The sequence below is a fragment of the Hermetia illucens genome, chromosome 3 (genome assembly GCF_905115235.1).
Source record: "Hermetia illucens chromosome 3, iHerIll2.2.curated.20191125, whole genome shotgun sequence".
NCBI classification, from domain to species: Eukaryota; Metazoa; Arthropoda; class Insecta; order Diptera; family Stratiomyidae; genus Hermetia; species Hermetia illucens.
The window spans coordinates 71,525,716-71,539,261 of NC_051851.1; the positions used below are offsets into that span (position 1 = coordinate 71,525,716).

Below are 13,546 nucleotides of genomic sequence, written 5' to 3' on the forward strand. Positions count from 1 at the left end.
CCAACTCGTTTCCGTTTCTTCTACTAAAAAAATGCATATTCTGGCAACTGCAAATTTTTGGTTCAAATCAAATTTGGTTTTGATTTTTATTTATAGATCGAAACTTTACTGAAACGTTCTAAACGCAGATTTTCCTTAATACTTCTTCTATGTAAGCTGTGCTGCGCTTTGATTTCGTTCTAATTACTTTCAGCTTCCTGATTTGGACATTGTACTAGCCAATGTTTGATGTACCGCGAACTCCTGAAGTAGAAGGTTAGGCTCGATTGGCGACCAGGCAGATCGTAGTATCTTGTTGATAAAGGAGTGACTATTAGACCATCGGAGGAAGTAACAACCAAATAGGGACTGGATGGTTAGCTAGTCTATCGGAGGAGGCATTCCTCGCGGCTCTAGAAGAAGATAGTGGCCCGAAGGGAACAGCGATGGATATAGTGGCTCATCTGAGCCATTACATAGTTACGGCACAATGACTAGAGGGCGTTTATACCAGAATAGAAAATTGATTTATTGGTAGAACCACGAAATCTCCATCTTGAGATGTGGGCGGAGGGAAGTCGGGCCATCAGGAGCTGAACGAGTAGTTCAGGGATCGCTGATGAAACCTCGAAAAAGCAGACGGAATGCTACAAACAGCGGTGTTTTGATGCCAATACGATTGCGTGTGGGGCTGACTACAGGGCTTTAATGAATTAGATACGTGTGCAAAAATCACCTCAAGTGACCTACTCGCGGCTCTTAAAAAGAATTATATGCCTTCTTCTGCATCAAAAGAGGTGTGAACCCCACCGAACCATCTAACAGGGCGTCTTGTCAATCCCTGAAGTTGCTAAGGAGGAACTGCGGAAGTATCACACCCAGTGGATCACGAACACATTTGGATGAGGCAGAAGTTAGCTCTGCTGGCGAAGTCCCAAAAACCACCTGGTGTGTCTTCTTCATATCACCCTATTTCTCTTTTAGAGACTATGGGAAAGATATTAGAGAGGGTGATCTGCAATAAGCAGCTTCCATTCATCGAGCTTGCGGGTGGTCTATCAGAGAGATGGATGGATTTCGGCAAACCTGCTCCACGATCAATTTATTAGTAATAATCGTGAATTTGGCTCGGCAGGCGATATTCGTTCGTAATTGCTGGTGGAGGTACTAGATATCAGAAATACCTTGAATTCGGCCAACTGGCGTTGGGTTCAATGCACTATAGCTAAACTTGGTTTCCCTGTCTATTTAGCTTAATTAGCCGAGAGTTACGTAGGGGAGAGGCTTCTCTGGCTCGAGACGGATTAACGGGTCGAAAGAATGCGTTGTGATAGCGAGTGTTCCTCGATTTCCATACTGGACCCCATGGAGCGTTATATACGATGGAATGCTTGGCCTCCGCGTGCCAGAGGAAGTAACTTTGTCGGTTTTGCAACCGATTTACTTCTTCTTTTTCTTCAGTATTTGTTCCCTTCACATGCGGAGTCGGCTCGTCATGATCGATTTGGCCATTTTCTTTTATCAAAACCCGGACCTGGATGCATGCTAGGCTTTCAAATTCCCATCCAGCATATCAAGCCACCGTTGTTTCGACCGGCCTTTGGATCGCTTACCATCGACTTCGATTTTCAGACCAACAGATGGGATGTCGTCAAGCACTGTTGCTTTCCCCGGTTTCAGTGGTTTTATTGTTTTCTGGACTTCAGTTGCGCTGACAGGTGGAATTGCTCCAAACGTTGGCCATGATTGTGGAAGTGGAGGATGAATAGATTCTTCAGTTGAAATCTGTTTGAAATATTGGCGTCATCTATCTGTTGCTGCTCGACGGTCGCTAACCAAATACCGTTCTTGCCATTAACGCAACAAAAGTGTTCAATATCGTTCAATATTCGTGTCGGATTTTGGAAAATCGCCATTGCGAGTGTGCAGTTTATCGTAAAGATCTTTGTAATGGACCGTTCGAGTGACAGTGATAGCTTTCTTTGTTTCTCGGTTGGCATTCTTATAAATTTGCCAATTGATGAGCGTTTTATCGTCGAGAAACTTGTGGTAGAGGCGTTTCTTTCCAGGGACCTTCATTTCAACACCTCGGTTGATGAACCACTTACCTGGCTTGGTGACTTCGAGGGTTTCAGAGGCCGCTTTCTGGATTCCAAGATTCTTCCACATTCGTAAATAGTGTATATGGAATCATTTCTTCTTTCCTATCATGAAACCGCCCCCTTTAATGCGCGTCAGGCCAGTGCGTTCCTCACGCTGTTTTATCGGAGGCTAGATTCGCAAAATGGCAACCAATGGTCCATATTGAAGTGTGATGGTCTCATAGGGAACAGTTTTGCAATCAGTGACGGTGGTAAAATGTCGGGGGTCTTATGAGAACATAGACGATTTGCGTTTTACTATTCCCACTATAAAATGTAAGAAGATGAGACAATGGTTGGATAAACCATGTATTCATAAATACAAGGTCATGGATGTGCGCCAAATCAATTATACGCTCGCGGCCCTCACTGCGCGCTCCGAACATCTTTCCCCTTTGGTACCTATTACCGCCTGCTTTTTCACCCACATGACCATCAATGGGAAAGTTACAGGTCTCAGCATCGAGAAGTGGCCAGAAGGAATATTTCTCCGCATCAGGTGGACCTATCTGTGGTGTGTACGTGGTGAACTTCATCAGCCGGTCATCAAATCGTCCGACTTCTTACTGGTGTTTGTAATTGAGAAACCCCCCGGATTTTCTGTTTATGGTTCGGCACTGAGGAACTGGGACTTTATGCAAATCATGGTTACGCATGGTAAAAATGGACCTAATGGACGAAAAGACGGACGAAATAGCAGGAAAAACAATACTGTTAACGTCCGGTATCGTGAGGTCGTCTTAAACCGATCATAAAATACCTAGGGTAATGATCGATGCCAAGTTGAGTTTCAAGGAATAGAAAACGTAATAGCGGCTAGTTTATCTGTTACAAAGATGATGACGAACACCGGAGTTCCAGAATATAATAACTGGATACTTATCGCCAAATTTGTGAAATCCGTGCTATTATATGCGGCTCCTGTCGCGGCGGATACATCCTAGGCGCTGTGGACTAGCGAAAACCACTAGGAAGGAATTTTATAGAAAATAGCAGTAAAGGTGGGATCATTCCGAAAAGGGTGTTTTGACTCATATACTGATCCTGCATATTGAGGAATAAGTCGAGTGGAAGCCCGGAGAATTAACCTCTGATACAGTTTCTTACGGAGCACGGTGTTATAGAAAATATCTTCATCGCTTCGGATTGGATGAGTCCTTCGACTGTCTCAAATGCGATGCTACATCCAAAGACCCGGATTACATTATGTTCCATTGTTATGGAAATGAGTTCGCTGTCAACGCAGATATCAGTCCCGATAACTTAATAGATTGGGTTCAGAAGGGAATTGGATTGCGGTAAACGCGGAAATACGGACGATCTAAAAAATCTGGAAGAAATATCCAAAAAGTGACATGAGATGCGTGACCTAAACGTACTAATGAAAACTAAAGTTCTCACTGCATCCCATGATGGTGATCCCGCGAAAAAATGGCAGAAAGGATTGGGTTGATTTTAGTGGGTGGGAAGCAGGCACAGTACTGTCTTTTTAAAATTATGGCCCTTTTCATCCATAAAAAGACGATCTAATAAAGGGCCTCAGTATTTGAAGTTGCAGCCCTCGCAATCTATAAACCTAAATGTAACCTATGTTCAATTGGTATCGTGGAATTCTCGTTCAAGTTCGGGAAAACAAATACGCAGTTTCGATACGTTCTTGAGAAGAGCCGAGGTTAATATTTGTACGCCAGATCAAGTCGTAACTTTTACGTCCGTGTTATATTTTTTGTTTACCTATTTAATAATTTGAATGATGCTGTTCCATAAACTGCTATTCCAGGATGCGATGGTATCCCAGTAATTGTCATTACCGAAGTGAGAAAGCTACGTAAATGACTCCGCCGTAACTACTCATCCAGGCACCAATATGCTTCTTGATTGTATTGCCCGCAGGGTATGACTCGCAAAGTTTTTGAAAACTTATTCCTCTGGAAGTAAAAAGGAAAAATGGGAGCTTTAAAAATCACGTTCGCAACCAGCTCAAAGCAGAAGCTTCAGCATATGTGATACTTTATCACGGGCTTTGATACTTTTCATATTAATTTTTCTAGAAAGAAGCAGAATACTGACAGACAATAGTGATTCACTGTTCCCCTGATCAAGATATCATTCCTCCAATCACTTTTAAAGAATTGCTTCAGATATTTTACCGTGGAAATAGGAAACAATGTCAGATAGTCACTGCCATAATCAGATAATTCTACATAGGAACCCACATATTGCGTGTTTTTATCGAGACTACACTTGTCAAATTGTTCTTACTTTCTGATATCATTTTAAGTGATATAAATGACACCTTGTTTCAATGATAAAGAAGCATCTACAAGAAGAACGCATGTAGTACCTCACTCCAGAGATAAAACCCACAAAATAGGGGAGAAGCACCTCGTTAGTATAAGATTATTCTTGGTAATACAATTTGAGCTCAAAAACCAATATGTAATCCTGCTGATTTAGAAATTGTCTTCTGAATGTAGTAAACATGAGAGCGCCTATATCGGCCTCAAGCGTGGCAGTTGATAGCTGCTTGTGTTTGCGTCCGAAATTACCAGAAGGGATGGAAAGCATCGACCCTAAGCTTTCAGAATCCGGATGTCGGCAGTCGAAGAGCTGTCTTTCTCACCGGACAACAGACATTTTGAACAGATCGCCGGAAAATGCTGATGAACATTGGGTCCCCATCAAAAGTGCTCCTTTTTATGGTCCAGCCAAGTGTCAGAGTTGGGATATACTTGACAGCCAGCGGTTCAGGGAGCGTAGAAAAGTGAAGGTTCCCATCGCCTGGACGAACATGACGCGCTTGAGTTCCAGTACCACCGCAAATCTGGGTAAGCAGCGTGCGTTCTACTCAACGCCTGCTTTTAACGGAGTATTCCAAATTTATTAATGCATTGCAGGATCTCCTCGCTGCAACTGGAGCACATCGGCACCAAAAATATGATCTCTAATGCGTCTAAAGACGGGGTATTGGCATAGAAAATATTCTGTTGAGCCCGCTTCCCCCTTACAGGACAGACACGTATCGTCTTCGAGAATTTCTCTTCTTGCCCAGAATAGTTCCACCGCATTGAATTTAGATATAGAATTCAATCAACCTCTAGATTTCTGAATGATTTTTGAGGAGACTAAAGGACTACTCAACACATCAGTGCAGCGTGATTACCGCGGCAGATTTCAATGTGCCTGTCTTTCTGTTGCACGTCAATCCCCCGGGTTGCTGCCCTTAGAATGGCATACAGCGTGAAAAACCATTGTATATTGTCCCAAAGAAAAAACCCACATCACGGTACTATTCGAAAAGTAGACCTTCATAACCTTGTTCCGTTTTTGAGTAGTTGGTGCAGAAGACCTCAGGATATTACGCTACATATTTTTCTAGTTTGCACCAGTTTTCTCCTCGTTTTGAGAAAACTTCAAATCTTCCACTAAACAGATATTCTGGGAAGCAGAAATTTCCGCGGATAGCAATCATTTCACAACTGTATAGCATATCACGAAATAATTTGAATGTGATCGCAAATTTTTCAAAGGTCCTGTGGGGGACTTTAACGGTCAACCCCTTATCCACAATAACAAGCAGCTGAAGGGCTGGAAAGAACACTTCACCGCTGTTCTTAGCGGTGTTACATCCGGGAGAGTTTTACCTGCTGTGGAAGAAATGGCAAGTCATTTTAACAGACGTATACAGATTATTCCTCCAAACAGAAGAGAAATCATCTCGGCCATCAATGCACTCAGATGGTATTCCTGGAAAGCTATTCATTGCTTCACCTGCAGTTTCCACTTATAAGGAAACCCTGGGAATCCGCAGCCTTTCCGGGAAAGTGGAAAAAAGGATCGGATCGTCAAGAATCCGAAAAGAGGCAACGGTACGGGTGCGACAATTGTAGGGGTATCTGCGTGCTCCCTGCCGTCGAAAAGATAATAGCTAAAATAATCCTGGAATGCAAAAATCACCTCGAAAGCTTAATCGACAGACAGCAGGGTCTTTTCCGCTATAGATACGCCTGCATTGACTACATCAACACCTTACGAATCATTTTGGGGCAGTGCACGAAGTTCAGATCTTCACTTCACCTGCGATCAACGATTTCGAAAGAGCTTTCGACAGCGTTCTGGCGTGCTCTACGCAGGAAGGTTATTTCCGAGCAGCTAATAGCTATTATCACAGCGATATATGATGGCGCAAAATATCACGTACGTAAAATCTGAAAAAAAATTGACGTCCAAACCGGAGTCCGCCGGGATTGCATCTTGTTACCGATGCTACGTCTTTTTATTATTGGTGGCCATCTTCATGCTGCCTTGCTTCCAAAATGTGGAGTTCAATGGACTATGACATCTTTTCTCACATCCCCCGACTACACTGGTGATATCTGTTCACTCTCTCACTGGATCATGAACCCTGTTTGTATCATACAAGTTTGTTTCTTCTATAATAATAACTTTCAGACATTTCCCTTCTTCAGAGACTTCAAGGGTCATTTTCTCATCTCTGGAAAGCCAAGGCCGTTCGGTTTCTTCTTTTTGTGTATTGTGGTTTTATTTCGATTTAATAATGATGCTTGACGTTCTTTGTATTTGAATAGTCATCTTTCTTAGAAATCGCTCTAGGTGCTCTCCTTTAGAATTGCTGGATAGATGACATTCATGCCAGGTGCTTTGAAATGATCAAAACACAGTATGGCGACACTCTCGCTTTTTCATTTATAAGCATTGCTCTCGCAAGTATTCCAATTCCTCTTACAACAGGATTGAATGATTTCTAGAAGGATTTCTAGAAACAGTCAATTTTCTTTCTCCTACCCCTGTCGCCTTTTCTTGTGAGAGTTCAACTCGGCGAACTCACAAGGTCTCTCTACAGCATTGAAGTCTCCCTTTCACCTTCTAGATCCTCGCAGTATGTTCTAAAGAAGTCTCGCTTCGAATATCTTACGAGCCTCTTATATGGTATTCGGGCTTCAGGTACCTGCAGTTTAATTAGTCTTCATCCTTATTGCTTTTACAAGCACGATTCAGTGGTCTACTGGTCCAGTAACCACTTTGCCCACGTTGCTCCCAAGGCAATGATGAGATAGAGCCTAATGAGTTACTTTTGTCCTGGACTAAATACCAAATTGTCTATTGATATAAATTTGAGTTCTGGCCCAGAACAGAGGGGTCCATGGACTAGAAATATAAATTTTCTTTCCAATTTGTCTGATACGCCATCGAGTGGACTGGACTCAGGACTTCCTCAAATTCAGAGTAGCAACGGCCGCCTTAAGCCTGAAATTCAGGCTTCTTTTCACAAATATAATTCATATCCATGTTGTGTCTTGAATTGTATATAAAGGGGCCAAAAACACCTAGTAACACTTCGGTCATGCTGCTCCCAGGGCTGAGGTGAGGCCGCAACCGACGGGTTGCCTCTCCCCTGGATGCAAGCATAAGCCGTCTCTTTTTGACTTCTGAAGTTATTGTAGTTCTCGGTTCTACTAGGTCTCCTAGTAAAGTTATTTCCCGTTGCATCTACAGTTATTGCAGCTCTGCTACATCTACTCATATTAACTTACCCGAGACCTTTCCGAGAGACGAAGAAGGGGATGATCGTTAACATTCCAAAGAAGGGCACCCGTTTTGAGTGAGACAATTGTGCTTTCTGCCGTTGCAAAAATAATAGCTAAAATAATCTTGAGATGCAACTTCTCGAAATCTTGAACGACAGAGAACAGGCTGTGTGAAATTTAGATCTTCGCTGCACCTGTTCTTCATCGATTTCGAGAAAGCTTCCGACAGCGTGAACAGGGAGTGTATCTGAAGTACTCTACGCAGGAGGGGCATTACGGAGAAATTAGTAGCCATTATCAGAGCGACATAACATATGATGGCGCAGAATTTCACTCGCTGCACCGAGGTAAAATATGGGAGGATTTTGAGATCCAAAGCGGAATCCGCCAGCGCTGCATCCTGTTACCAACATAATTTCTTCTTGTTATCGGTGACGTTCTTCATGCTGCCTTGTCCAGACGACGTGGAGGAATTGAATGAATTGAATTGAATTTCTAGTTTTACTATAGATTTAATATGTTTTTTTTTTAAATGTTGGCACGTGTTTCGGACACAACATATGTCCTTCTTCAGTGCTGGTTTTAGTAGTTTTACTTAAAACGAACTATAGAAAATAAAAGAACTACTTTTATAAAACCATATATGTATGGTTTTGCGGTTGGACTTTTGTAGACTTCCAATGTGAAATACCTCTTCGTTGTAAGGGAGGGAATTGATGCACTGAACAAAAAATATCTATTCGCCTCTTGGGTCGTCAATAAATAATTTAACTATTGCATTGTGATGTAGCAGTAATTTAAATCAGTAATTAGAGTAGTTCGAGGGTATTGCGAAATCACCATGCAAAAGCAGGATCAATTTGCATGCTAGAGTTTAGGTTCCCAATTTCCTGACAACTCACGGTTCTGAGGTTAGTAAATACTTTATAGGAATTGATTCGGCGACAGATAAAAGCTTGACTGAGACGATTATAGTTTCAAGAAAACCGGGGTATTAGGTATATTTTCGGATCTGCCGGTAATCAAATACAGGACCGGGGTGCTGAAATTTTTATGAATTCCAAGTTGTTCAACTGTTCCAGAGCCTTAATAGCAGTTTATAATGTATAAAAAAGGAAGTAGTTTCTGTACGTAAGTACCTTAACTTAACTCTTTTAAGGCACCTTCCATTTCTAGTATTTTATTATACGAAATAAATGCTCAATATGCTACATTGCATTAACTTACACTTAACTGTAAGGTAGGCCCCCAACGGCATACAACTGGCTTCCACGCCTTTTTTGCTAACACCAGTCGGTCTTATGAACAGTTTGACGCTACCATACTTAGTATCCACTCCAATATAGTACTAATTAAAACGTTTTCTATTCTCCTTTTATTTTAAATTATTTCACATACAAAACGTGGTCACTAGGCGTATGTACTCCGTGAACGTTGGAGACGAAGAGACCGGTTGGTTTTCCACCGCTGTGTCGAGTCCTAAAACGCGTGGAGAGTGCCGGCGGTGTCATCTACCCAATTGCATTCGCAACATTCGAAATAAGTTTCGAATGTTGCCAATTCTGCTGCGCCACATCACTCTGCCCCCAGATGAAACCTAGGGGTTTCAGCGACCGAACCCGGAACTGTGTCCCCCTTTAACCTGTGAAGCGAACGCGACGTTGTTTTGGGGCACACACGGGCTTCAGCCTGGATAGGGAGACCGCCTCTTTGTGTCCCCCGATCTAGAGCTGGAAGAAATGTTCTCCCCGCTCGAGAACGCGGTACGTGCCTTCATATGGAGACTGTAGCGGCTTCCGGACGGCGTCCGTCCTGACAAGGACGTATGTGCACGTGTCCAGTTCCTTGGGCGCACAGACAGGTGCGGACGAGTGTCGGGTGGGAGGTGTGGCTTTGATGCGTCGAAGATTGTCCCTCAGCAGACGCACCAATCCCGACTCTGTGAGACTTGATCTCTTGTCGAAGACCGGATCACTTGGGAGCCTTGGGTTCTCCCCGTATACCAGCTAGAGAGAGACTTATTTTGCAATTCCACCAGCAACCCATAGTGGCGCAAGAAGTCTGCGCCTAGTATGGGGAGCTGACATCCGCCAGGATGAATCGCCATGAAAACATCCTACGCAAGCCAAGACTCGCGTCCACTTGCCTATACCCGTAGGTGTAGATTCAGGAGGAATTTGCTGCCGCCAGTGTCAATGGTTGCGGAAATAACAGACGGTGCCGGGGTACGGGAAGAACCGAAACCTCCGCACCAGAATCTACGAGGTAGTTGCGCCTGCTGAGGGGGTCAAAAATCGTTAGGCGTCGTGGCGTTGCGTTCTGGGTGGCCGTCGTGACGACCCCCCGCGGACCTAGTTTTTGCGGTAAGTGCGAATTTACATGTGAGCGTACATCTAGTAGCTTTATCGCCGAATCTACGATGGTACCAGCAAATGCTTCGGTCCGTAGCCTGTCCTGACGACTTGTTACCGAGCTCTCGACCTGCCGCCCGAACGCTGAGCATTCAGCGTCGCCCGCATTTCAGCCACACTGGCTGTTAAGGCGGCTATCTCGCACTTTAGCTTGGTCACTAGGCATTATGGAAGAAGTAGCACTGCCTGAACTACTCGTCGACATACTTCATTTATAATATATTAGAAACTTATGATTTTCCGAGTACGGTACATCCGGAAGCTCGAAAGTGGTTTTACTTTTTTGTCAGAAGCCAGTTATTGGCCCACGGATAAACAATGCAGATGTCGTTAGTTACTCTTTTGGGATCCACCTGTTTGTGCTTTTATTATAGTTGACCGAGAATCCTGTTTTCCGTTTTTCGTGATCATAATTTCTATGAGCCTCACTTAGCAGGTCTTTTGCCATTCCTTTTTATAAACGACTATGTCTCCAATTTAACTTTTTGTGAAGTCGAGAGAGAGTGTCTTTTTTGAATTGCTATTCCTTTCTTGCATTGAGACTGAACTTCAATTTCATATCGTCATACTTAATGCTGTACAAGTGGTAAGTCCACAGCAGCAGGACAGCACGAAAGTGAACACAAGCATCCATGGCGAATTGCGATTATGTTAAAATCCTGAGCAACGAGATCACCTTCCACGATTTGTTTAAAGTTTGCTCAGTCGAAGAAATTTTTTGCAATTATTCACCTCATTTACATCAGACAATTTTCTTCTGAAAGTTTTTCTTTAATAAAAAAAAATATTTAAGTGAAGCAACAGATTTGACGATTTTAACATAAAGTTGTGGATAGATATGTCTAATATCTTCAGGTTTTTGAATTATTCAATCGGGAAACCATCCTAAGTAAAATATTTAGTGATAAGACCACCTAAAGAAGCATCCAAGTCTACAAAGAGTTCTACATTTTTCTATGAGAATATCTTTTACTAACATTCAAATATACTTCATTGAAGGCGATACTACTCTATAAATATCTAAAGAATTTTTGAGATCAAAGATACAAAGTTCATCGAAGATAATGGAATTATCTTATGCTATGTCGAATATGACATGAATGAAATCTATAAAGACTATAAAAGGGGAGCTCTTTGCCATGTTATCTTAGTTACAGAAATAATAGCAAAATGTTCTCTACTAGTGTCTTGTTTGGTGCTCTTTTTGGTAACACTTCTTTCCTTGGTGGTCGACTCTGTTTATTGGATATTCTTTCTCCTAGTTGCTGTCGTAGCGGGTTACAATGGACCCCTTTTGTGCTTGCGTTACTGCGGAAAAGAGAGTTTCGACCCACTTTGTGTTTCCAATGGAAGAGAATTGAAAATGCTAAATAACATGTGCGAATTCATAAATGCTGAGTGCAGGGAGCCAGGAGGTGAGAAATGATCGCACATTTTACTGCTAACGTTTAGACACAAATGTTTGTTTTTAGTTTGGAAAAGGACAGACCAGTCAGAATGTCTTTCGCAAGTTTCTAAAAATCTCGAAGTAATGAGCATCGTCGGTTCCCAAGGACCTTTCAAAAAGAAAAAAAATCCTTCCGGAAATAGACCAGAGTTAGAAGCAGCCAGTCGAACGGACACCTGTGACATGACATGTCCAGAATACTTTTTACCTGTCTGCGGGTCTGATGGGCAGGTCTACAAAACCTTCGCAAATTTGTGTTTTTTGCAATTGGCTAATTGCAATGCCGAAAAGAGTGAGTTTATGCTTAGTAAACTGAATTATGACCATGTATTCTGTATTTTCTGTTTTTTTTTCAGGATTTTCACAAACTTCTGCTGAAAAATGCAACTTCAACACTAGACTTATTTAATAAACGACGATAGTTTTCCACTCGGGAAAAAACAGATTGTTGTCCAAGAACACTAAATTCCATCATTAAATATAATTCCCAAGATCAAAAAAGCGTTCAATGCATAGAAACTGTTTCAAACAATATAGAAACTAATAAAATTCTGATTAATATGATGCACAGTTTTATTTCTACCAGTTACCTCGTGAGAAACTAACTGAGAGAGATCACTAAGAAGAATAGGAATTGGAAATCGTTCTGCTAATAGACTTCTATTCATGCTTCTTACATATCCTTCAGTATCGGCACTGAGGTCCCTATACATGCAAAAGGGGGTTTTCACCATATGTAGTCATGTGGGGCATCAAATGAAAGGTCTTGGTTAGTACTTCCGAAGTCGTAGTTTTGACATTTGATGGGAAGGTGCGGAGTACGGGGGGTTGAAAGTGATCAATTCTTAACGGACTCATTCTCAAAAACCAACCACCCAAAAAATCTGAAAAAAATCAATAGGCTGCCACTATACGGTGCCTAGGCTACGAAATACTCTTCATACCGATATCTGATCAAATAAATTTAGTAATAGTATATCACTATAACTGCAAAACATCATTCTAGCTCCATGAAATTTCGCATGAATATAGGTTATAATATAGAGCATGATCCTACTAACAAAGTTATAATAAGTCAAATTTGTCGTTTGCTTTCAAATTCAAGCTTTGACTGTCAATATCACGCGGAAGTGGATATCCTCACATAATATATGCATATATTAGGTGCCATGTACTAATGGGACAAATGCACAGTCGAATGTCTTTATAAAAGAAATATACAAAACCGGTTCCCCGACTTTTTTTTTCTTTTTTTATGGATGAAGACAATAGAGATGCTGCTGCGCCTTCCGGACTCGATCCAGTTTCTGCAGCTTTTCAGGTATCGCTTTAGTAATGCTGTGTTCTTCACGTTCCCAACAACCACAACATCTTCTCCACGAGATTATATGGTTCGACAACTACTTTGAGGGTGTTGTTGAACCTCCTTCTTTCAATCGCGAATCCTGGACAATACAAAATAACATGCTGCGGGTCCTCGGGAGTAGTAGCGCATTCGGGACAGTCTGGGACTCATTTAATCCGAAGAAATGTAATTACTTCTTGTATGTGTCCCGTGAGGAACTGTGGTAGGTGGTAATTTACTTCTCCGTGTTTTCCCTCAACCCACCTCTCAATAGTCGGGATCAGTGTATGGGTCCAGCGGTATTTTTTGTTGCTGCCATCTCCTGTGCAGCTCTTTCCTTTCCTTTCGGAAGTCCGCAGTCACATTGGCCAGATTCGCCCTCCTTTTCTGGTGGAATCAATGTACCCCATTCGCTAGAAGATCAAAGGGAATAGCAATGGCGAGACCGAACTCACAGTTCTCTGGTTTATCGTGTTATCCAGTGTTCCCGCCCAAACAGGAGCTGCTTATAGCAGGATGGATCTCACCACCCCTGCCAAAAATAGCCGGCAACTAGATTTTGACCCTCCAATATTAGGCATCATTCTTGCTAGAAATGAACTAGCCTTTGCTGTCTTTTTTCGAGCATAGTCCAGGTACCCCTTGAAGCTCAACTTGACGTCGATAATTCTAAT

At 42.3% G+C, this 13,546-nt stretch overlaps 1 protein-coding gene across 1 annotated transcript; it reads left to right on the forward strand.

Annotated features, from left to right (window-relative positions):
* Positions 1-11,175: 11,175 nt before the first annotated feature.
* LOC119651613 (extracellular protease inhibitor 10-like) lies at positions 11,176-11,962 on the forward strand. Its single transcript, XM_038055267.1, has 4 exons — positions 11,176-11,287; positions 11,343-11,495; positions 11,553-11,819; positions 11,884-11,962. Exons 1-4 carry the CDS (start codon positions 11,251-11,253, stop codon positions 11,934-11,936), a joined length of 510 nt encoding a protein of 169 aa, XP_037911195.1. The 5' UTR covers positions 11,176-11,250; the 3' UTR covers positions 11,937-11,962.
* Positions 11,963-13,546: the final 1,584 nt, after the last annotated feature.